At 40.8% G+C, this 26,656-nt stretch overlaps 1 protein-coding gene across 4 annotated transcripts in view; it reads left to right on the top strand.

The window, feature by feature from the left end:
• Nucleotides 1-26,656, top strand: part of PTPRG (protein tyrosine phosphatase receptor type G) — a 780,345-nt gene that overhangs the window by 451,957 nt on the left and 301,732 nt on the right. For all 4 annotated transcript variants that reach the window (XM_039326607.1, XM_039326608.1, XM_039326606.1 and 1 more), the window contains 2 exons: nucleotides 3,815-3,994; nucleotides 23,230-23,378. In XM_039326607.1, coding sequence (XP_039182541.1) covers nucleotides 3,815-3,994; nucleotides 23,230-23,378 — 329 coding nt within the window. The remainder of the gene's footprint in view (nucleotides 1-3,814; nucleotides 3,995-23,229; nucleotides 23,379-26,656) is intronic.

The following is a 26,656-nucleotide window of genomic DNA, read 5'->3' as shown; positions in this document are numbered from 1 at the left end:
GGCTCTCTGTAAAATATTTTTACTGTGTTGCACCAAAAAATTGTAAAAGTTTATATTAAGTTTAATTAGATTTAAATGGAATTCATTATTTTTAATGGATTCCATTAGTGAGGTGAAGTCATTATTTGGGATGTACAATTGCAAGTAGCAAAACAAGCTAATTTTTGGCTTCTATTTAAAGATGGCTTACGCAGTAAAGGGGCTATTATTAAAAATGCTGTTAAAAAGATTTTTTTGTTAAAGGAAGGATAAGCACCAACATTTGAAATGTAGCCCTAAATAATATTTCCACTTTTTTATATGAAGCAAACTGTTTATTTTCTACAAAGGAAGGGGGGGAATTAAAAGGAGAAGGAAGGGGGAATAGCAAGAAGAAGAAGAAGAAGAAGAAGAAGAAGAAGAAGAAGAAGAAGAAGAAGAAGAAGAAGAAGAAGAAGAAGAAGAAGAAGAAGAAGAAGAAGAAGAAGAAGAAGAAGAAGAAGAAGAAGAAGAAGAAGAAGAAGAAGAAGAAGAAGAAGAAGAAGAAGAAGAAGAAGAAGAAGAAGAAGTAGTAGTTAGAGTTTGAATGAGGTCATTATCTTCCTCACCTTCTTTAGGTTTTGTTTTTTGTTTGGCTCCAATGTTAAGTGTTCTGCATCCCACATGATGGCTTTGCACAATTTTTTTAAAAAGTGTTTATTGTTATACTTTGACAGGACAAGCCCTCTTACCAGGTTACAAAGTAGAATACAGATCTTAAAATCTAACAGAAATACCGGTACATGAAAAAAGTGAATCTCAGGAGCTCTAAAATTGTGCATAGGTGACAGTTCAATGAAGTTCAGTTGTAGAAATTTACCCTTTTTTTTCTGAACTGGATGAGTCCATTATGCAAATTTCCACTGCAGTGACCATCAGTACTTTACCAAAAACTCTCACTAGATATTATGAAATCTAGGGACTATCTATCCATGTGAATGTATGTTAACCTGTGCGTTGCCTTTTATCTGTAGAAAGCAACTCTCTGTAGTAAGATTATCTTCTCCCTGAAAATTTCTCCATGCAATTAAGAATCATGATTTTCTAAGGCCTCAACAATGAAAAGAACCTCCGTAGATAGAAAAGGATTTCCACTGCAGATAGTTATTGCTTCCTATAGAGGGTGATATAATGGAGCAGGGATATTGAACCCTGAGGTGTAGATGGGTTATTCTCTGTCTTTCATAAGGTCTAACAAAGACTCTACAGATACTTACCATCATTCTTATACTACGTTGCCATGACTCTGTAAACAGTTTTCATAGTGTCTTGTTTCAGAGCTATGATTATTCTTGCATTTTGTTCCATATTTCCATATGCAAACTTTATTTTGCTTTTGATTGTACGAAGCATCAGGGAAAATAGTATCTGCATATTTTCTCTAAGTTTCTGCTTTTTTAAAGGACTAGTAATGTTACTTTTTTTTATTTAGATCGCATCCAAGATTCAGAAGGATGTGTAGATGCTGCAGATTTCATCGGTGGATTCTACAGAAAAACTTTCCATTTTCTCGTTGCCTTTTCTTCCCAATCACTGGTTCTTCTCTTCTTCTCTGGAGAACACACTGTTCTCTTCTAGTGTTGCTATTCCAACATCTTCCCAAACGCTGAATCATTATTTATTTATAATTTATTTTATTTAAGGGTTGAAAGGCTGAGGGCTGTGTTGGATAGAATTATTGTATAAACTGAGAGAGCCAACTAGATTTATCTTTTGTTTCCTGACCTTGGTGGGAGGTTTAGCTTAAAGTTTCCGTGCTTTAACTATTTTTTAAATATTGCATTTTCCAGTGCACCTTTTGTACCTTCCATTGTCAAAATGGGAAATTTCACCACCAAATTTGGGCATATTTATTGCTGAAAATTAGTCATTGAATTGAGAGGTCTACAAAAAAAAAAGTTGAGGGGCTACTACTACATTCAAGTCGGAAGCATCTTGATGAGGTGCTTCTGGGTTGAAAGCATTAGCTGATGACATTGCCCGCGGAATGCCTGGTTGGAGGCTTCTTTCATGTCCCTGTAAATTTTCCCACTGAAGTGGTACCTATCTTATCTATTTATCTACTCATGGATGCACACTTTCAAACAGCTAGGTTGGCAGGACCTGGAGCAAGTGATGGGAGCTCACCCCGTCATGCAGTAGAACTTGGGTCTTGAACGCAGGCTTGCTAATTGTTAGTCCAGCGGTCTAATCATGTGAGCCGAAGAATGGCTGTTGTTGTCCTACAATGAATGAATTATAAAATATAGATTCCATCCATGGTTGTAGTAATCTTTCTGGAAGTCTGAAATAGGTCCTAGTTTGGAAAGGATATTTTTAACAGTAGTCTGAATTCTGAGTTTGGGTCTGGTCATATGCTATCTGCGTTGAAGGAAGGATTCTATAGCCTTTTGCCTATATAACCAAACAGAGACTCAAAATTATGTTTCTTCCCCGCAAGTCTCATGGAGAAGGTTGATGAACATGGTGGCTTGTAGTAGGAGAAAAAAATAGTGTTATTTCTGCGGTATTTGTCAATAGTTTTGAGTAGGCATAATCTCGGTTCCAGTTGATAGTGACAGCAGTACTAAAAGGAGCTGAAATAAATACAGATTTTTTTTTCTTTGTACCATATTGGGATCCTTCAGTCCTTTATACTTTTTATATAAAAATTCAGTTGTTGAAAAGTACATTTTTTTAAAAAAACATGATTTGAAAAGATATAAGTAACATAATTAAATATTCATATTAATTTTTAAAAATCAACTGCCCAGCCAAATGCAGATTAAAAATGACTGGAAACAGAACTCATAAAATATCTGTTATGGAAGGTTTTTGTTTTTTTTTAACAAAAAGTAGAATGGCAATTGAGCTTGGATACAGAGAATGGATAATCAGTATCCCACAAGCTAGAAAACATGCTCTGCTTCTTCCACTAATGGCATATGATTTTTTTTCCTTTCTAGGCAAAGATATTTGGAGCATGAGACACTTAGAAAAAAAGAATTAATTTGAAATCTGTAGTGGAAGATCAGTTTCAATTAAAACTACATTTGAGCTTTCATGGGCAAGGAGCTAGTCAGCTCTAAACACCATGGTGGTATGCAGTGAATAAAAAGATTCTTTTACAAATTACTACCTTGTTTAGAGATTTCATAGAATATTAAATTATCCCAGCTAATAAATATTTGCTCCTTCACATATGTGTTAGGTATAAACTAATACCTCCCCATAGTTTGAAATTGTACGCTAATTTTGCTGTTACTCTTTTTCACTTGGAAGATATTTCGCATTGTATTCTGAATAATATGCACAATAGTTATATACTGTAAAAAGGGATGGGGGAATTGTCCTAGCAGTAAAAAAGCAATAAAAAAAGAAGAGGTGCATTCTTTACAAATATTATGATGATTTATGCCAAGAATGCAGTTCAAATCAAAGTCGCCATTTCATAATTCAGGTTGTTCTCCCCATTGGTTGAATCATTGCTACAAATATTATAGTTCATAAAAAAAAACTGTACAAGCCAATTGTACAAGTCCAGTCTGGTCTAGTGGTTAAGGCGCCAGAGTAGAAACCAGGAGACCGTGAGTTCTAGTCCCACCTTAGCAATGAAAACCAGCTGGATGATCTTGGTCCAATCACTCTTACTCTCAGCCCAACTCATTTTACAGGGAAGTTGTTGTATAGGGAATAGAAGGAAAGAGTAGTAATAGATATGTTTGCCACTTTAAATTGTTTGTAAAAAAAATAATAATTATGGTAGGATATAAATAAAATAATAATAAATGAATTATTTTTATCTCTTTGGAACCAGGGGCATATGGTCCTGAGCACTGGGTTACTTCCAATGCGGATTGTGGGAGAACTCACCAGTCTCCAATCGATATCATCGATCACCAGGCACACGTTGGGGCAGAATATCAGGAAATACGCCTGGTTGGCTTCGATAATGAATCTTCTAACAAGACGTGGATGAAAAATACTGGGAAAACTGGTAAGGGTTGCTCTGTTTGACTGTTCATTTGCCGGGCTTGCTTACTTTCCATTTGTCATTACTTCTAGCCTGCTTCTGGCAGCCACTGACACAATGAAAAATGTTCAAGGAAAGTTTGGAAGGTGATGGTAGTAAATCCTGAGCATCATCCCCCTGCTATACACTATACTCGTGCATTGGATTCAGTTTCTGTAGATAATACTGAAATTCCTTCCATAGATGAGTTTCCCTATGCAGTGGATGCTTAAATGAGCTTTATGTAGATCATGTTTTAGAAAGGTTTGATGACCAACTGCACTAGGGAAGGCAGCTTTATCACTGAACAAGATGGTGTCCCTTTTGCACCTGTATTTTATCTTTTGTTCCATATAGTATTAACTTTGTGAACTCTAAAGCTTCCTCCTTCCGTTATGTATTCAAGATGGACAGTGATTAATATTTATATGTTACTTATATGTAAGGGTGTAGGTCTATACATATGTTGTATATAGTATGTTTAAATGTGTGTTATGTATGTGTATACTTTGAGAGCAAGCAACTAAATTTCATTTTTAATGTGTGCTGTTGTGTCCACAGTAAAAAATGACAATAAATGTTATCTATCTATCTACCTACCTACCTACCTACCTACCTACCTACCTACCTACCTACCTACCTACCTCTTCTGTTGTACTTTAAGGTATCATGGCTTGTCCAACTGGCTGGGTGGTTGCTCTATATTGCCATCTAGAGGCTAAAACAAATTCTGCTGGAGCAAAGTTTCTTACACTTTTTGATCTTGGGACCCTTTCTATTTAAAAAAAAGATACGAAGGATCCCAAAACAGCTTTTCTTTGTACGGGCTATATTTATTTACCTTATTAGAAATGAAAACCGATACATTATTTATTTATTGACTTACGTGAAAATAACAATGTTATACCCATTAGGTATACTGTAGATACAAATAAAATACTTTTCATGAAGACAATTTAATTTTTTTAGCAAATAAAAATTATAATGAGAAGAGTGACATTGTTTTACACTTTTTCCAATATCTTCAATAGCTAGCCAATCATTTTGATTTCGCTAATCTCTGAGAGGCGGACCTTGAGGGGAGTTGCAACAGTTCTCAGAGCGCATTTTTTTAAAAAAAAAAACAAACAAAACAAAACACTGTGCTAGAGCAATACGAGCACCAATCCAAGGAAGGATACTTTCCCTTGATAGTAGAAATTTTAAAAGGCTCCAGAGGCTCTAGGAGAGCAGGGCCCTCTTGCATGACTTCCAGAGGGTCCGGAGGAGAGAAAGTCTGGAGAGAAAGTGCCATGGGACTGTGTGTGTGTGTGTGTGTGTGTGTGTGTGTGTGTGAGAGAGAGAGAGAGAGAGAGAGAGAGAGAGAGAGAGAGAGAGAGAGAGAGAGAGAGGGAGAGGGATGCCAGCAGAGTCAAGGAAGGCATGTTCTGAATTCTTGACATGACAAGCCCAAACGATTCATCATCACTGGCCTAGAATCTCCCAGGACATATCTAGTAGGTTAGAACAGAGGTCCCCAACCCCCAGTCTGTGGACCAGTACCGGTCCGTGGCATGCCAGCAGCAGAATTCACACAAACAAGCAAAACCCCATCCATGGAATGCAGGCAGCACACAAAACCATGCACCCTCCAGTCCACGGAAAAACCTGTCTCCACGGAACCGGTCCCTGGTGCCCAAAAAGTTGGGGATCTCTGGGTTAGAAAGTTATAGCTTTAGTTTGGCAAGATTCTTCCCATTAGGTGAAAGCTAATAAGCAATTGGACTCGACTGGATCTCATAATTTCGTCTCTGGGCTTGGGCATGACATTAACTGTTATTAATTGACGGCTGCTTGTAAGAAGCCCAATCTCTGTGTTATTTTACTTGTTATTTATATGATTTATGTAGCTGCCCATCTCCCATGAGTGACCCAGTGGTTTAAATAGATTAAAATACGCACGCAAGCACCATTCCCCCCATATTGTAATAATGCTTTTATAAGCTTTTTAATATTGGTGTGTTATCCTGGGACTCATTGTGGAAATCTATATCCAAATATGTAAGGCAAGAAAAAGCTCTATGTTAACAAGCTTATACTGTAAAATAAATTATAGTTCATTTATTACCCTGGGTCTGGAATTCTGAAAAGGAACTGTTTATGAGAAGAATCCTTTAAAGATTAATAAAAAATCAAGAGGAACATAAGCAACAACTTCTTGTTAATAAACTGGCATTTTTGTTTGTCCATATGCCATGTTTTTGTAAAGGCTAAGTTTATGTAGTAATTTATTTCTAGATGCTACTATTAATATCCTATAAGTAACATACTTTTCATACCAAAACATACTTGGCGCCCAAAAATATTATTTGGAAAAGAAAAATATAGGTTCTGTAGCCCTCAGTACCAGCTTTGTTTACTTTTCACAGATCTTAAGGCTATTTTTGTAGTGTTAAAACTAAAACAATAGAAGATGCACATTTTCGTTGACAAATATAGAGGATACTCTGGTATCAATCAAAAACATGCTTTGCAGCTTATGGTATAAGTAAGCCCCATTGAATTTTATGAATGTTAACATTGATCTTAATTTTAACATCAGGTAGGTTGTGTAGAAGATACGTTTCATTGAAGTGAGTCGGGGATTTCTTTTGAGAAGGCAGGTTTTTTATGGTTGCAATATAAACTTTTGGTACGCAAATACATCTTTCAGAAATTATGTAAGTTGCAAATCATGTGTTTAAAAGGTAAGGATATACAGTGCAGGTCATTAACTTTACCTTTTATTTCATTCCACTATAGTGAGTAGTGTTAAATGCACTAAAGAAGTAAGCTTAAAGGAACAGATGTGTTGTGAGTTTCTCTAAAGGCTAAGAATTCTAGGACTTACATATTCAAATTTTTTTGTAGTGTTGAAATATAATTGTATTAAATAAAAATAGCAATTAATGTCATGAGTTCAGATAATGGTTGGATTGTTATCATTCTAGTGCATATTTTCCAAATCTTTGGTAATTATTCATGTATATTTTTTCTGACTGAACAACAACACACTAGAGGACAGGGGCCTGGTGTGCTATAATCCATGGAGTTTTGAAGACTTAGACACAATTTAGCGACTGAACAACAATTTTTGGGTACTTTGCATAAATAAATCTATGACTGAAAATGAGATACTTGTTTCCCTCCTCAGAAAAAGGTTGTAGTAAGTCATGATAACTTTGTGTATATCTTAATAAATAAATACATTTCCATAGCAAATAACATAAAATGTGTAACTTGCATCCATTGTCTCAAAATGCATATTTTGCATCATATTTTGCATTATGGAATGTCACTTGCCACTTGTTGCCCCCCTACATGGCTGCCTGTATTTCAAACAAAATGATGTGAGAAAGGAAATGGTATTGTGAAGGTGTTTATTGCCCAAATTTAATTGCCCTCCAGGGTCAGTTTCCCCAAGAGTTTTCCAGAAAATTTCAGTTTTCAGAGGCACTGAAAGCTAGTGTGAGCTTCTCCAGTACAGGAGATGGATAATCCACGGATGGGTTTTCTCTGTCTGCCTGCTCTTGAGACCAAGTAGCCAAAGCTTGACATGCCCCCACTTCCTGTGGAGTCCATTCTTAACTTGGTCTCTGCTCGAAGAAGACTCGTTTTGGCGTGGCTCTCAGCTTATCAGGTTAGACAAGAAATCCATTGATTGATTATCCCTTGATAATTGGCTTCCCCTTCCAAAAAAAATTTCCACCTATAGGAATTTAACCACAAAATTTTCTGGGGATCAGTCCTGATCTCAAACCTAAAATTAAAAAGGGGATTGGTGGGGAGGGAAATTTCCCCACAGATATCAGCCAGCCCCAGGGCTCTGGGGGGTGAAAAGGGGGGGAAGAAGGCATCAGCAGAGACTACTTGCTGAACCTTTTCCCCAACCACTAAGTTTTCCTTGGGATCATCCCTGATCCTATATTAAAATTGAAAAAGAGGGTGTGGGGGGGGAAACTCCCCACGGATCCCAGTCAGCCCCAGGGCTCTGGAGGTGGAAAAGGGGGGGGGGAAGGCATCAGCAGAGACCACTTGCTGAGCTTTTCTCCCCAACCTTCCAAGGGATTTTTTCCTCAAATTGGGGGAAAAAATAACAATCTCCAGGTCCGGATTCAAACTTGAATTCGGATCATCGGAGATTCCCTAGCAGCCCAGGGCAACCGCGGGCGCCATTTTAGTTGCCGTTTTCAGACAACAAAGGCAATCCCTGACTGGGATTCCCTTAAAACGTCACCAGCGCGCCAAATTTAAATCCCCGGGCACAAGCAGCTTCTGGGAGGCTGCGGAGCTTATTTTCAGAGGGAAACGAAGCACAGGAAGGGAGTAAGCCCCAACCAAGAAACGGAGGCTAGAGAACCCTCCTGGGACCCGCAAAGCCCTTTTTCAGGGAGAAACGAGCTGTGGCTGCCATCTCTTGCCAGAGAAAGGCAAACCGAGCTTAAGGAAGCTCTACATCATATCTGGAATCACTGATAGAGGCGGAATAGGAGCACACAACCAGCGCTCCACCCCCGATACACACATATAATAATAGGACAAAATATAATAATAATAAAAATAGATACATAAATTTTAATAATAATAATAATAATAATTAAAAAAATTTTTTTAAAGCTAAAAATTAAGCGACTGCAGGGCCAACAGGCCTAAAGACAGAACACACAATATTATCATCATCACCATTATTGTTGTTGTTGTTATTATTATTATTTTATTATTGTTGTTGTTCCTATTATTAGTATAATAGTAATAGTATTAATAAGAATAAATTCCGCTCTAGGTGACCGCCATTTGATACCTGCTGTGTATTAAGTCAGGCCTACAGACCCTTGAGGTCGCCACTGATATTTTTTGCCTCCCTTTTCCTTTTTCTACTGGTGCACGTTGCCTGGTCACCTAAGGCCTCCGGGCGGAACCCAAAGAGTGGTTCCAAACGTGCCTTCGGTACCTCCCTCAGCTACCGTGACCTTAGCCCAGAGAGAATATTTTTGTTGTGGTCGGGTGATCAGGGGAACAGTCCTGGTACTTGTTCCAATTTCGCTCCCGCCAATACTTGCCTGCCTGAGCGTCTTCTCAGTTTTTCTGGGACTGCTCAAGCGGAATGGAGGGACCCTCGTTGCCTCAATCCATGAGCACGACCCCTCCATCTCCCAATTACGGCTGCAACACACCTTCTGACCAGAAGGCGGCAGGCAAGTGCAAAGCGAAGACAAAACACTCGCTCAAGAGGCCCTCCAAGTTGGCGGAAAAGCAAGCCAGCCGTAGGCACCAGGCCCTGGAGAAGGAGTTCTCCAGAGCGCAGAGGCAGGCCCAATTGGAATTGGTTCAAATGGCGGCCACCGAGATGGAATTACCATTGGGTCCATCCACATCAACCCAGAGCGCGTGGTCCATTCCAGGAACACCGCAACCACTGGATCCGCCATCTACATCAGCCCAACAAACAACCACGGCGGCAGGCACAACCACTGAGTCCAACTCTCCACCTGCGGTCACCACACCCAAAGGTAATGACATAGGGGACATCTGGGCAGATGGACGGCTAGAGGCCCTATTAACCAAAGTGGTGGACCGAGCCCTAGCACAGCGCTCCGCCCACCACGACCAGGGGCCCTCCATCTCAGCCATGCCACACTCGGAACTCCCCTCAGAGTCCTCAGGCATTCAGGAACCCGTCTCCCCGGCCCAGTCCTCCATGAGTGGTTATTCTTCACCACAAGAGGAGGATCAACCTGGGATCTCTATGTCAGAAGATGAGGAACTTCCCCCTGAGCCCCTCAGGGGGATTATTTAATCCCAACCGCTTCCTCACGATACTACGCAAGGCCACAGCCATTGCGGACATGGGGACGGATCAGTTTTCTCAGCCGCAAGCGACACCGGCCACCACATCCAGACCCGTATTCGTAGAAAAGGTGACAACGCAACACCATATACCTTGCCCCGCCATTTTCCTGAAAGGGATCAAGAAGCCATGGGACTCTCCCGCTTCCTTCCCATCAGTGAGTGGTACGGACAAAAAATTATACAGCACTGCCACAGACCTCAATGAGGCCTTAGAAATTCCTAAAGTAGATGAAGCCTGGACCCCCTTGGTCTCCCAGACAGCCATGGCTGGGGACCTAGTGGAGGCCCTTAAGGCAGATGACAAAAAGTGGGAACAAGCCTTTCGCAAAACCCACCAGACAGCGGCATGGGCCATCAAAGCAGCCACCTCGGCCTCCTTTTTTGTCCGGGCCACCCTCATCTGGTTGCAACAACTACAAACCATAGTTCCTATGGAGGACATACGAACACACCAGGACCTGGATAAGATGGTAGCAGCCACGGAATACGCTGCAGACGCAACGTTCCAATTGGCCATTTTTTCATCCAGATCCATAGCATCCAACATAATTGCCAGGAGAATGCTATGGCTAAAACACTGGCAAGCTGACACCAAGGCTAAATGGCGGCTAGCGACCGCCCCTTACTCAAGCAACGCTCTGTTTGGGGAGGCCTTGGACCCCTATCTTGTAGAGAACAAAGACAAGCGGAAGGTCATGGCACACTTGAACAAAAGGTCAGACAAACGTACCACACCTTACTTTCGTAGGCAGTCCTTTCGCCAACCGACAACCACGCCTATCAGTCAGGCACCCAAGCCATTCACTCCCAGGCAGAACAAACCGTACGGCCGCCCCTACGACAGACTGGGGTTCCAGCCCAGACAACAAAACCAGTCGAGACGACCCTTTCGTGGAACGGGTCGTCCGTACCGGAAGACAAAATGACTCCTACATAGACCTACCCATTGGAGGAAGACTAGCTCACTTCTTCCACCAGTGGGAGCAGACCTCCACGGACAACTGGGTACTACAAACCATCCAGTCCGGGCTGTCCCTGGAGTTCCTGGTCACACCCCCAGACCGACTCATCAACTGCTCGGTCTCCAGGAACCCCACCAAACGCAAACTCATGCAGGAGGCCATCCAACACCTGTTGGACATTCAAGCAATAGAACCGGTCCCAGCGGAATACAGAGGCAGAGGATTTTACTCCATCCTCTTTGTGGTTCCAAAGACTTCAGGAGGATGGAGGGCAATCCTGGACCTAAAAAACCTCAACCGCTACATCACATACAAAAAATTCAAGATGCAATCCCTTCAGTCCATCCTGGGAAGCATCAGAGAAGGAGACTTCCTGGCATCGATAGACCTCACGGAAGCCTACCTTCACATCCCCATCCACCCAAACCACCGCCGGTTCCTACGTTTCTGTTACGGGGGAAAACACTTCCAATACAGAGCTCTCCCCTTCGGTCTATCTTCGGCACCCAGGGTATTTACCAAGATACTAGCAGCGGTAGCCGCCAAACTGAGAAAAATCCCAATACGCGTCCAATGTTACCTAGACGACATACTAATCCAAGCAACATCCCTACAGACAGCTCAGGCGGACGTAAGGACCGTCATTCGCGTCCTCCAATTACACGGATTCTCAGTAAACTTTCAGAAGAGCCAGACAGTTCCCTCGTCCAGGCTGCTGCATCTGGGGGCCATGATAGACACAACCAACTGTATGGTCTATCTCTCCCAAGACCGGGTGGCCGGCATCAGGGAACTGGCTCGCTGGGTTCACAGGCAACGTTCAGTTCCGATACTAACACTTTCCCAATTATTGGGCAAGATGGTATCGGCCATAGCCATTGTACCCTGGGCCAGGCTCCACCTACAGGAACTACAGTGGTTTCTGCTCCCTTACCAACGGCAGAACACCAGCGCATCCAACCACCTAGTCAGGGTCACGGCACAAATCCGCAGGGCGCTACGCTGGTGGTGCTCTCGGGCCGTGACCAAGGGGTCACCCTTCAAGGAACCAGTCAGAGTTACCATCACTACAGACGCCAGTCTGTATGGTTGGGGAGCCCATCTGGACTCCCAGTTTGTACAGGGACGTTGGTCCGCCACGGATCTGAGAAACAACATCAACTGGCTAGAACTCAGGGCTATCCACCTAGCCTTGCAACAATTCAAAGACAGAATCAGAGGCCACCACGTTCTAGTCCTAACAGACAACGTAGCAGCCAAGGCGCACATCAATCGGCAGGGGGGGACCAGATCAAAAACCCTGATGACAGAGTCACGACTCCTATTCAGCTGGGTAGAGCCCAATCTGAAGTCACTAAAAGCGGAACACATATCGGGGGTCAACAACCAGCAAGCGGACTTCCTAAGCCGCACCACAGTGGACCCTTCGGAGTGGGGGCTACACCCGAACTTGTTCCTAGACATCTCCCGCAAGTTCGGGTACCCGATCCTCGATCTGTTCGCATCATCAGACAATGCCCAGCTCCCCAGATTTTACTCTCGTTACTTCAACCCGCGAGCAGAGGGGACGGACGCTCTGAGAACTCAGTGGCCTCAGGGTCTGCTTTATGCCTTTCCCCCACTACCACTCATACCGGCGGTCATCCGAAAGCTGATTCAGGAGCGGGCAGAAGTGATCCTAGTAGCACCATATTGGCCACAGAGACCGTGGTTCGCCGACCTGATGAACCTGTCTCAGTCGCCCCCATGGAACATTCCCCCTCATCAAGTGTCCCTACACCAGGGAACCATCAGTCACCCGGAACCCCAATGGTTACAACTGACCGCCTGGCACTTGAGCGCCAGATAATGGCACAGGAACTATTCTCTCCTGGGGCCATTACCATAATTCAAGCTTCACGCCGTCCGGCAACAAACCGCATTTATGACTCCACTTGGAAAAATTTTTGCCTTTGGTGCAGGGAACGGCAGTTTGACTTACACAAACTCTACATCCCTCAGATAGTAGATTACCTCTTGGAGGGACTAGACAGAGGCCTCGCCCCCGCGACCATCCGCAGGCAAGTGGCGGCCTTGTCCACCCTCCTCACCTGCACGGATTCGGTTCCCTTAGCTCACCACCCCAGGATCCGCGCCTTTATCAAGGGCGCCTATAACACCAGACCTCCAGTAATTCACAGGTACCCGTCCTGGGAACTACCGCAAGTCCTTCACGCACTCACTCGGTCACCATTTGAACCATTGGCGACCGTTTCCTTGCGACACCTGTCGCTAAAGGTGGCGTTCCTGATTGCCATCACATCGGCCAGACGAATTTCGGAACTGGCCGCACTGTCAGTCAGAAACGACCTATGCATTTTCCACAAGGACAGGGTGGTCCTTAGGTTAGATCCTGCCTTCATACCGAAGGTGAATTCACTCTTTCACAGGACACAGGAAGTAATTCTCCCAAACTTCTGTCCAAATCCAACACATGACCGGGAGCGGCAGTGGCATACATTGGACGTCCGCAGAGCCTTGCGGCGTTATATAAAGCGTACAGAACCCTTCCGCAAATCGGAGGCCCTATTTGTGTCCTTCCAAGCGGGCACCTTGGGGCGGAAAGTTTCCGCGGGCACCATTGGAAGGTGGATCCGAAGCTGTATCGCAGAAGCTTACAATGTATCATCCCTGCCGCCCCCAAGTCATCTCACAGCCCATTCCACCCGAAGCGCTGCAACTTCGGCGGCATGGGCTACCCAGGCGTCAATCGAGGAAGTTTGCAGGGCCGCGACATGGTCCTCGCCTTCCCCGTTTATACGACACTACAAGATAGACCGCTTTGCATCGGCGGATGCCTCCTTTGGTAGGAGGGTCCTCCAGCAAGTTGTCTCAGAGATCAATCTACCGGCCTTATCTGTTTCCCACCCCTTGGGACAGTGAGGCTTTGGTACGTCCCATCCGTGGATTATCCATCTCCTGTACTGGAGAAGGGGCGTTGGTCTTACCTGAACGCCTTTTCTCAGTACGGAGATGGATAATCCACACCCACCCCAAGGCCAGCAGGCCGCTAGTAGGGAGCTGAGAGCCAATACCTCGTCAATCATCAGCCAATTCGCCCTCGTTAAGAATGGACTCCACAGGAAGTGGGGGCATGTCAAGCTTTGGCTACTTGGTCTCAAGAGCAGGCAGACAGAGAAAACCCATCCGTGGATTATCCATCTCCGTACTGAGAAAAGGCGTTCAGGTAAGACCAACGCCCCATCTCAAGTTTTATTAATGGTAAATATTTGCAGGAACAAGTATTCAGTGTTCTCTGTGATGGGCAACAAGTATGTATGTGGTATTCTGTCATGGTCTATCCATTTGCCAAGGCAATGCTTTGTAAAGCTTTTATAACCATGCACAAAACAAGAAATGCAGGAAACTAGCTTACCAGTGAAATGCCCTTCCTGTGCACCTGGCATTACCTCAATGAGCATTCCCAGACACAGGCTGTGCTGTACTGCACACCTTATAAATTTGTATACTATAAATTCATGTAGTCATTAAACATAGCATTACCTTGGGTATACAGATGGCAAACCTTGTCACCTATTTATATGTTCAAATTAGACCTCTCTCTCTCTGTCTCTCCCTCTCTCTCTCTCTCTCTCTCTCTCTCTCTCTCTCCCTCCCTCCCTCCCTCCCTCCCTCCCTCCCTCTCTCTCTCTCTCTCTCTCCATATCTTCAATTCTGGAAATGTCACTTGTAAATGCCTATAACCCCCTTGTCTGCTTTCGCCATGTGGAATCTAAAGGGGAACTGGAGGAAGGGAAATCCATTTGTGTTATCAGAAGACTTTTTGAAAAATATTACTTCTTTAGTTGAATCACTGCAAAAGACTGTCCTGTTTATTTTCCAGTCTCAAATGTCACCCAGTCATGTTATGTCCTTTTATCCACTTTCTTTCCCTCTATCTCTTAATTGTGCAACACTCATGCACCTTCATTCCATTTTAAACTTTTGGCTCAATAAAGATTTTCTTTTTTATTTTTACAAAACCAATGTATTGATACCTTCTTCCCCATATGCTGTTATTATGTAGTAGCACTTGTTCCATAAAGAGAGTTTATTATTTATATCTATGGTTGCATAGCCTTCTCCCCCTTTCATTCCTCATAGAAACCTTGGATGAATTGCACTATTAAGAACAAGCTCATAAATGTTTATTAACAAGAAGTCGTGCTGTGCTGAATAGATTTACTCCTAGGGAAAGAAACATTACAGCCCTCGCTGCTAACTTCTTTTCTGAGTTCCATAATTTTGAAACTTTATTCTTGCATTTTTCCCTCTGTATGAAGATGGGCACCTTTATTGATCCTGTCATGAAGGAAACCATATCCTATATGCTGTATACAGACTGAAAAACATTGGTCTGACTCTGCTTTATTTTCAGTGAGTCAATTACACAACCCAAAAAGTCACCTCGAAGCGAGATGGATAGCAAACAAATCTAATAGATCTGGAAAGGAGATGTGTACTCCTAAAGTTTGTAGAAACAATTGCATTATTTTTTTTTTAATCGTAGCAAACGGTTTTCTGCTGTAGTCAGAAATGACCCTAGCTCTCCAGGCAGTGGGTCACACTTTTCTACCAAATCTTGTGCAGTGGAATTTTAATGGAATTATGAGGCAATAATATAATCATAGACTTGAAAGGCGCTATTTAAATCCTTCCATCCAACCCTCTGGCACTGAAGGATTCCCAAATGACAGAGAAGTGTTTAACCTCCACTTAAAAATATCTAGTGAAGCGGAGCCCACTACATCCCTGGGTAATTGCTTCTCCTGTTGAACTGCTCCTACTGTTAAGGAGTTCTTTTTACATTTAATCAAAAATCGTCTCCCTTTAACTTAAATCCATTATGCCGTGTCCTGCACCCCACAGTGATAGAGAACATATCTTGACTTTCTTCTGCATAACATCTCTTTCAAATATTTGAACAGCGTTATTGTGTTCTCCATCAGTCTTCTCTTCTCAAGGCAAAATGTTCCAAGTTCCTTCAATCTTTTTTTTCCTAAAACTTTCTAGTACCCTGCTGTACTTGAAAAATTGTGTGTGTGTGTGTGTGTGTGTGTGTATAAATATGTAGGCCATCCCAGTCAATTAAGACTCTGGGTGGTGAACAAGAATGGAATAGTATAATATAATAAATAAAATGCAATAAACAAATGCAGAAAACAAATGGAACTAAACATAATAGCCAAGATGATCTCACCAATGAAGGATAAATTGGCACAATTGTTTCCCCTGATTTGGAAATTATCACTTTTGTTGATGTAATCTAAAATTTTACTTGCCTTTTTGTTGCAACATCACAATTTAATTTATAGTCTTATGACAATAAGCACAAGATTATGTTAAATCATGACTTGGGCATTGTCTTTATTCAGTGCTTCAGGTTATGCAGATTTGAGATTCTAAAAAAAATCCCATTTGGTTTAGAGAGTTTTTATAAAAATGTCTAAGCAATCCAACATAGAGTAAAAGCCTTCTCCCAATTGCAATCTGTGGTTTGGAAGTGCCTAGAGCAGAATTTTTCAATCTTGACAATTTCCAGGTGTATGGACTACAACTCCCAGAATTCCACAGACAGCATGGCCATTGTGAAATTGCCAAAGTTGCGAAACACTGGCCTAGAGGTTTAATTATACACAGGAAACAAAATCTGGTTTGGTAGTGTAGTTATTTGCAAAGTGTATTTATCTGTAACAAAGAATCTCTTCTTTCTGGTTCTCTTCACTACACACCAATCCTGCAAGTTTGTTTTGAAATAAGCTGTCTAGAATAAATAATGTACTCATCCTCAGTAGTATTGTATTACATGAGGTATCAGAAGGAACACACTTTTGGATTCTTGTAATATGCATACAGGTAGCTTTTGCTTAAAGACGTTTTACCATTATTCAAAGTTTACAGTCTGTAAAGCACCCCCAATCATCATCGGTAGTGCTCTACATTCTTCCCATGGTTATGTGACCATATTTTGGGTAAGTCAGCTTTATAAACCACTGTAGTATTCCACATTCCTATAACCATGTTTTGCTATCTTTTTTCCAGTTTCTGGCAAAAAAAATAAAATATGAATGGGTTTTCTTAATGACCGTGGTGTTCACTTAATGACTCCTGTGAAAAAGTCCAGAAAATTACTTCCATTCACAGGGGTGCCTTGATTTAATGATCATAATTACCGTAAGTCAAGGGCTACCTGTATTTAAGGCAGAAATGGGCTATGAACCGTACAATTAAAAATATATTTTTGCCCTCTAATGGGGAGATCTAAATTTTGGGGAAGACGAAGACTAAAAAGCAACCTTATGCCTTAAACCAAAGAAAATATTGGACATTAATACATCCCTTCCCATAAATCAACTAGTCCCCCTCCTCTAAAATGCCCAAATCCCAAGATACCTTAAATATGCCAGAATAGTTGTTGAGGACTCTATACAGCTCTAGGACTGTAGATAGTTAGTTCACCTTTGACTTTTCAGAATTGACTTTATAATTCCAGTTAATGATTTTAGCTCACCAACTTCTGTAATTTTTTGGTATCATACTTACATTGTGGAAGGTTGGAAGATAACTATCTCACAAGTTTTGATTCCATTTAGGACTAAAAAAGATGCCCAAGATTAGGTCATCCAATTCCTTCATCTTGATGGGCTTCAGTAAAGCTATTTCTGTTAGATGCAAAAGCCTATTAAAATGTAATAGCCAATACTTGTTCAAGCAGGCAGTATTTTGCTAGCCTTTTGTAATAAGCAGTTCAAAAGAACAGATTATCCATAAAGAACCATTTCCCAGGCTAAGCAATCACTCAGACAAATCTAAAGGAAAAAATGGTTTAAAAAATAGAAAATTTGATAAAAGTGAGAAGTTACCTTTTTATTTTCCCTAACATTTTAAAGAATAGGGTTTTTCCTTTAAAAAAAAGCACAGTAACTATATTAACAGACAAAATGCATTTAAAAGATATACCGAAAAATTATTTCTAATGTTTTGTGAAAATTGTTCAAATCCAAATTATGTAGAAATTGGCAAATAAATAAAAAAGAGATCATTTTATACTCCCACTGTGATGCCAGCATTATTGGATTGTTTAATTTTATTTAAAAATTTCTATGATAAAGATAGATGATTACAATAAATATACTGTTAATGAATCCAAGTTCTGATTCTGACTTATATATCAAATAAGATTTCTAGATTACTAGCAAGTAAAACTTGCCATTATAACCAGGCCAAACTTACTTGAACTGTATATTGAAAACAAGCAACAGCATAGCATATGGGCTGCAATTCATTCATTTCAGTGCTTTAAGGCTTATAACAAAGCTTAAGTATATAAAACACACTTATAAAAAGCATTGAACTATTCCGATGTCCCTTTTCATTTATGAGCTCATGTAAACCTTTTGTTCCCCTGTTTTTCAAGTTTTTATAAGGTGACCAACTTTTTTACAATGAAAAGGAGGACACAAATAAATTGAAGAAAAAAAATATTGTAAATAAAAGAAACATTTTATTCATTGCAACAATAATACAGAATACACTATAATATAATAAATGCAGAGTGGTCCCCGCGACTCCCAAAGCACCAGCCGCGCCAGCTCCGGCCCCGGGAGGCAGCCCACTATTGACACACCCCGCCTGCAGCTGCCCCGCCAGCACCACCGCCCAGCCCCGTGTAGAGCGGGCCCCATGGCTCCCACAGCACGGGGGGCAGCCGGCTGCTGCCGCCCCTCACACCCCTGCCCGCAGCAGCCCCTCCGCCCCTGCCTCTTGCGCCCGCAGCTATTATTGCCGTAGCAGGGCCGAAGATCAAGAGAAACTTATCATGGTGTCGCCGCTCCAGTCTCCTCCAGATATCTTCGGGACTAACTAGAAGATGGTGTAGTGGGTAGCAGGGAGGGGTACAAAGTTCCTGCCAATTCGCCTTCACTGTAGAAACTTGCATGTGGAAAGTTTGCCGGCCGCGCTCAGCAGCAATTCCTATTGGCTTTCGAAAGCCAATAGGGGGCGTAGCACAGGTCATGCAAAAGTTGAAAAAAAACCCATCAAAAAAGGTGCCAGAACGCCATTCTGAGCATTCTATGAAAAAAAAAAAAGCCCTGCAGATTAGTCTTCAAATATCGAAAAGGAGGACATGTAGGAGGACACTTTTCGAGGGAGGACAGAACTTAAAAAAGGAGGACTGTCCTCCCTAAAGGAGGACGGTTGGTCACCTTAGTTTTTATAAAACGGCAGAATTATGATTTTAACAAAACAAAATACTATTTAGACTTGACAAACAAAATTCAAAATTTCTGGATAGTTTTTTTTAAATTATATGCCTATATTCCAGAGATAATGTTCACATAATTTCAGAATTATGATTTTGACAAGCAAAATAATATTTGGACTTGACAAGCAAAATTCAAAATTTCTGGATAGTTTTTTTTTTAAATTATATGCCTATATTCCAGAGATAATGTCCATATAGTTTATTGTAAAGGTATGATAAAAACTGTAGAGGGGGCCATGTGTTAATTTTTTATGTTGTCCTATTTTTCTGTTTGGTTTGGCCTTCACTATCATTTAAGGGCTTTGAGACTATTAAGTTGCAGAAAAAAACCCTAAAAATTAAAACTGAACATTCGTATTATCTCTTCTGAGAAATCAGCTACTTTTGCTCAATTTCCTTTTTTCCCACCCCACAGAGGTTCAGTGACCATAGAGTAGAGAAAAGCCAGCCAAAACTGAGAAGCAGTGTTCTTTACAGACATTATAAAGCCAAAGGATTATTCAATTTAATTCAGGAATGCAGTCTGGTGTGCAGTTTCTGGCCCAGGCAATGGCAGATAAATACAAAGAAACATTTGGAACATCCCAAATGCCAAATGTAGAAATATATGATTGGCTACAATGAATCTTGTTGTCAGACTAACTTGTTTTCATTCCTCACATCCTTCTCTCAGAAGGAAGAATTCGGGAGACACACTGTGACTGTCACCCATCAAAAGTCAACTCACTTGTCAAAAAAAAAAAAAAAGAGTACAGGAATTTGGAGATAGGTGTCTGAATTTACTTTTTCTGGATTTTCAATTGTTTTTTTTCTTGTGTCTTACGTCTTCTTTAAACTGGAAGATAGGACCTGTCACGCTACTGATCTTTGTAAGAAAATCCCAGTGCTTCTTTTTTAAGGTATATAGCACAATAAAAAATTCTCCAGGTAATCCATGCCACTTTTAATACACAGAATGATGCCTGACGGGTGTATCTGCAAATACATTAGTGCACAACTCCAGGAATATTTCATGCCTGTAAAATATTGGAGATGGTGTTACTAGAAAAAAGAGACATCCAAGATCCAAAATGCAGGCACACATACGTAGATGTGTGTGTGTGTGTGTGTGTGTGTGTGTGTGTGTGTGTGTGTGTGTGTGTGAGAGAGAGAGAGAGAGAGAGAGAGAGAGAGAGAGAGAGAGAGAGAGATGCTGCAAAACCCAGTAAGAGATAACTGTAAAATGAGCAATTAGATGAACATTTCAGATTATACATACTCCTAATTATCCTTTTAATTATTAATCTAAAACAAGTAAAATGACCCCTGACAGAGCCATAAATGATTTAGCTATCATCAAATATTTATATAATGCAGCTGAATCCCGCTGTGCATTGTAACAGATTCAGAGGAGCCTATATTCTTGTGGGATTGTCCATTTGTCACATTAAAAAGAAGGGGAGGAGCCCTCTTTAAATCTCTTTTTGCTTCCCAGTACATGTCATTTTTAAAAAGAAAGGGGAAAAAACTCTCTTTAATTGGCTTCTTTCCCTCTCATCCATGTTTGTACATTTTAATAGATGTTTTCATTGTGACATAGAAAATCTGCAAAACTGCTACATTAATCACGACCTGCTCCATTTCCACACCATATTTTTAATACATTTAATTTATAATAGAATGCTTAGCTTTCTTTTCATTAGTGAAACAACACAAATATTCTTAATGTTATTCTTAAGAAACCAAACTGGATTCAGATAAGCCAAATGGCATTTTAGCCTATGCAATAATTATATATGAGCTTTTGTTATTTGTGGACTTGTGTCAATATGTTATTCCTACTGGTCCTCAATATTCAGAAGCTCTTGGGCCAGAGAGTCTTTCAGAATATTTATTCGTTATGAAAACATTTTTACAGAGAAGCTGTTATAGAAAAGCTTAGAACCAAATCATGTTTGTTCTTTGTTGTACTTTGTCTTTATCTAATACAAAGATCTAGATAAAGCATGCCTTGGATCTAGAAAGTCTGCTAGCAAGGAAATGATCCTGGAAAGTCAATAAGGGGGCTGTTACATTATTTATTTGTTTTCTTAATGAATTAATTGTAGGTGCTGTTGGTATATGCAAATATATAGCTAATTGCCAAGAGAGAGCAAGTCTGGTGTAGGTTAACACACCAGGGTAGAAACTGGGAGGCTGTGAGTTCTAGTTCTACCTTGGCACAAAACCAACTGGGTGACCTTGTGACCTTCAGCCCTAAAAAAAAAGCAATGGCAAAGCACTTCTGAAAATATTGCCAAGACGTTGCCAGTACTCAACATTGACTTGAGGGTACAGTCCAGATTATTTAGATTGTACAATTAATAGTAAGTTGGCCAGAAAAAGCTATCATTCCCCATATCTTTTGGTACCTTTTGTCCTAATAGTATTAATATCTAAGCTTCTTAAATGCCATGTAGAGAGATATATCCTATGTACATCCTTTGTTAGAAGAATACTTCCAGAGATTAAATAAAGAATTCAGAACATTGAAGGAAAACTGCTGTGAATAGTCTTGGTCCACACTTAGCAATAGCAACAGCACTTAGACTTATGTACTGCCCCACAATGCTTTACAGCCATTTCTGAGCGATTTACAACAATCTGAGTCCTCATTTTATCAACCTTGGAAGGATAGCAATAGCAATAGCACTTAGATTTATATACCACTTCACAGTGCTTTACAACTCTCTCTAAGCAGTTTACAGAATCAGCCTATTGCCCCCAACAATCTGGGTCCTAATTTTACCCACCTGGGAAAGATGGAAGGCTGAGTTAACCTTGAGCTGGTCAGGATCGAACTTCTGGCAGTGAACAACGGGTTAGCTCCAATACTGCATTCTAAGCACTGTGCCACCACAGCTCACTTGCCCATTCTGGGTCTATTTTTATCCCAAAATCGTTGTTTCTTGCATTCAGTCTTATCTAATTATTCATGTATGTATCATTCAGAAATTTCATGTTTAGCCACCTGCATGTATATCTTTGTAATAACTGTGCCCCATTTTATTGAAGCAGAGTGCAGAAATGCACTGTAGATACACCCTTACTGTAGAATTCTTTGTTGCATCATTCATTAGGATGTGCGCACACAAATTAGTGCCTATGTATGATACAAGGATCTGCAGTAACAAGGTTTCTCCCACCTTCTTCTTAGACAGAATTACTTTTTGGCTTAATTAATTCCCAAGTCACGGTGGCAAACTGTTGTGTAATTTCAGTGGGACTCTCATATATAACAAGGTGCTGGAGTGCAACCTTGTTTTCTTCACCTTGTAATTTGCAGAAAGGCCTGAAAATTATCTGCTGAAGTCAGTGTGTAAAAGATCCTCTGAGAGACCTGTTTGATATGTCAGATTGTTCTTTCTAGAGTACTCTGCCAAAAACTGTTCTCAGTCATGTACATTTGTTGAATACATACTTGAGAAATCTAAAGGTATGCGAAGATCTGGTTGAATAAAGGGGAGGAGTCGGGAAGCGGGCCAAGCGGGAAAGGGAGAGGTGGGTAGTGCCTCTATGGTCATAAGTGTGGGCAGGCTGCCAAGCCCCCAAATTTTCTTTAGGTGACCATGGGGCCACTGCAGCAGCTATAAATTTGGGCACAAGTCATATGTCCCTTCATTCAGCACCATCGCAATTTGGAATGGTTGCTGAATGACTAGCCATAACTGTACCTGTACTTCCTATCTGAAAGCAAAATTGAGTTTCTTGTGTTAGAAATATTAGATCCATTTCTTTCTTCTACTATTTCTTCTTCTTCTTCTTCTTCTTCTTCTTCTTCTTCTTCTTCTTCTTCTTCTTCTTCTTCTTCTTCTTCTTCTTCTTCTTCTTCTTCTTCTTCTCCTCCTCCTCCTCCTCCTCCTCCTCCTCCTCCTCCTCCTCCTCCTCCTCCTCCTTCTTTTCAATTGTGTCTAATACTCAAACGTGTGCCTGGATAATTCCTGCAGTCTTCTTGAGAAGTTTTTTTCAGAAGTGGTTTATGAAACGATAATAAATGTGAGTCTGATATGTGTGGCAAAAAAAAATAAAATAAATCTTGTTCCTTTTTTCATTTCTTCTCTTTCCAGTTGCCATCCTTCTAAAGGATGATTATTTCATCAGTGGTGCTGGATTGCCAGGAAGATTCAAAGCAGAAAAAGTTGAATTTCACTGGGGCCAGAGTAATGGATCTGCTGGCTCAGAGCATAGCATCAATGGGAGAAGATTCCCAGTTGAGGTTGGTCAAGATAAGTGAACTTATTTTAATGAAAAAAAAATTCTTGCTTTGATCTGAGCTTCTTATGAAAATGTGCAGCACAATTTGTGTACTTTTTGTTTTTGCACAAAAGAAATTATTTTACTGAAATTATGCTTCAGAATGAAGGAAGATCCATGAGAACATTTAGTGGACATTTAATTTTACATACAGAGAACTTCTCTGCAGCAGAATCACAGTTCATTCCTATACAGAAAGAACCTGATAGTTATCCTTAAAGTTTGGAAGCTAGCAGACATATTTAGAAATGTGAGAGTATGTTGGTAACACCCTCAGATGTTTTTTTTAAAAGAAATACTTTTTACATAGATTAAAATGTCTATGATAGAAAAGAGAGTGAAATTTAGACACAGGATGACTTAATGTAACTGATATGATCTGTGTTAGATACAGGGAGGCGGTTTATCCAAAAAAGACTCAAATAATCCAGCGTTGAGTGGTAAGTTGTAAAAGCCTATTATGACAAATTCCATATGATTTTGGAAAGAAGTATGATGTGGAGTTATTTCAGAGACTAGCCTGGGAGCTGAGTTTTAAACTAATGAAAGTTTCTGAAACAAACATAAAGGTAGCCATTATACCGGTAAAGCCTGGAGAGCCCCAGCAGGTATACACAGTTTTAAGGTCATTTTCTTCCAGGAAGGAACACAGTTCCCTTGTTCCAATTATCCAACTAATTGGCATTCCAATGGAAAAGGAGTTGCTGTCCAACAGTATCTTCACATTGTCTGTAGAGGATCCTTAGGGACTTGCATTGTTGCTCTAAGGATGAAAGCTGTCAGCATGAAGGCTACACTGTTTTTTGTTTGTTTGTTTCAGACCAGTTTTTCTTCTGTCCCAAATCTTGCTTATATTACAATCAGAAATAAGGTATTAGGCCTTCCCGCTTCTGGGTTTTGCATGATTGCTGACCCCGGAAATCACTGGAGGTTTTTAAGAAGAGATTGGACAGCAACATGGGTCTCCTGATTGTGCAGGGGGTTCGACTAGAAGATCTCCAAGGTCTCCTTATAACTCTGTTATTCTGTTTTGCTGATGCTGAGCAAGAGAACTGGATACACATCTTTATTTTCCTTTCCTTGGCAATATATGCCAGCCTTTCTCAACCTGGTGCTTTCTAGTATATTTGATGACAATTTTCAGAATCCCTCTTAATTAATGAGATTAAAAATTGGCTAATCTTGGAGTAGCCTTCCCCAATCTTGTGGCCTTCCCCAGAGGTTGAGAAAGAAACCTTTGTTCCTTTTTTGTAGTTCAGCCTGTCTGGAAAAAGTAGCACTGATTGGGAAACCAGCCCTTTCTATCTAACTAGCTGTATCTCTAAAAGTTGAGTCTAGTGATCTGGCAAACAGAAGTTTCCAGGTTGGAGAGAATCATTATATAAATGTAGTTTATTTCTTTGTTTGTCAAATTTAGGTACCACCAATCTCACTCTCAGAGAGTGACTCTGGGTAATGTACAGTTACTTCCCAAAGCCTTTAAGTACATCCGTTTGGCAACGTGGGAAGAAATAGTTTCAGATTAAACTCTGAAACAGAGGCCTATATACATTCTTCAACTTCTTTGTACTGGATCTGTTGTGTATCAGCTTCATTCTTGCCGGCAGTAAAGAGGTGAATCTATCCAAGCTGGGCCAGGGAATCTTCTGTCGAGTAAAATTATTCCTGATAAGCAATTGCCAAGATTGACCGAGAGCCAATTTGGTGTACTGGCTAAGGCACCAGACTAGAAACCAGGAGACCGTGAGTTCTAGTCCTGCCTGAGGCACAACTCCAAGTGGGTGACTTTGGGCCAGTCCTTTTCTCTTATTCCTAGGAAGGAGGCAATGATAAATGGCTACCAAAAAACCTTGCCAAGAAAACTGCAGGGACTAATCTAGGCAGTTGCTTGAGTAAGAAACTGGCTTGAAGGCACTTGCATATATAATAAATATTTTAAAAAATTAACTGACTGACACTAACTGACATACCGTAGTTTACAGTAAAAGAAAAAGCCTAAAATCAAGACATAAGCCACATAGAATATTTAATGGCTTGATTGGCTGCTGCCTATCCTTCGCTCCTTCTGAAACTGAGCCCCAGATATATTCTGGATGAAAGTATTCTGTGCAACAACTCCAAACTTTCTATTATTATTATTATTATTATTATTATTATTATTATTATTATTATTATTATTATTATTTTGCAGTTCAACATGAAGGGTCTGGTTGTGCAGTGTTAATTATGTCACTGTGAAAACTTCCCTTGCCAATCAGAGCCTTGCCAAATGCCAGAGGCTAAATTTCTAGGAAACCCATTGAAAGGAAGAAGCATCAGCATCCGCAGTGGTCCACAGGCACAGATCAAACATTTCCAGACTGCCCATGAGAACTTTACCTTCCAGGCTTGGCAGTGGCTCGGTCACTGGAGCACTGGAAAACAAAATGTGCTGCAAATCTAATGGAGAAACCAGATGTGGACAGTATGTGCCAGTTCCAAAGAGGCTCCATTGGGAGATACCAATAAATCTGCTTCAGCTGCAAAGGGTTTCTCTCCCCCCCCCACACACACCCATAAATATAGAGCTAAGATGGACTGCAAAGCAGAATGCTTGCCGCAGGAGGGGGCGGGAGAGCTCACCGAATTTGAAAACTAATTGGAAATGTCAGATATAAGAGAGAACCTTATTGTTTGACCATGTTGTTTGTATTTTTATTATCACAAGTAATGTGTCAGATGGTAAGGCAGTGTGAGTTAATTGGCTTCCTTCCTTCGAGCCCATCTGGATCATATTTTTGGAAGTGATTTATATGTTAAATTAGGGGATAGGATATATGAGAACATCCTTTTCATTAAGTTCTCTACAGAGAGATTGGATCAAAGGCATCGCATTTATCCAATAGCTGTTATCTTTCAAGCAGAAGAAAAATAAAGGAGAAAACGTTGGTCTCACACACTCATGTTCGGTTTATGTTTTGTTTCGAGGAAGGAAAGGGATTTAAGTAAAAAAAGTTAACACCCTTCCTTCCAGTTCCGGTTCTCTGCCAAATCAATAGAAACATCTTTTTACACACAGATCAAAAGCCAAATTTGGCAACAGGGAAGCCTGTGGAATGCTATAAGTATTTTTCCTTCCTACATCTCTCTTGGAAAAATTAGCCAGAGTCTCTTGCTCTAAAACACTGTGCACTTCGCCCTCATTTGAGTATAATAAAAGTCAGTGAGACAATCCTAGATTGGAAGGACTGTTGTAAATAT

This window comes from Crotalus tigris, unplaced genomic scaffold, assembly GCF_016545835.1.
Source record: "Crotalus tigris isolate CLP2741 ecotype Arizona unplaced genomic scaffold, ASM1654583v1 scf7180000024342.5246164, whole genome shotgun sequence".
NCBI lineage: Eukaryota > Metazoa > Chordata > Lepidosauria > Squamata > Viperidae > Crotalus > Crotalus tigris.
Note: the sequence above shows the minus strand (reverse complement) of the source record. Positions and strands in the feature narration are given on the sequence as shown.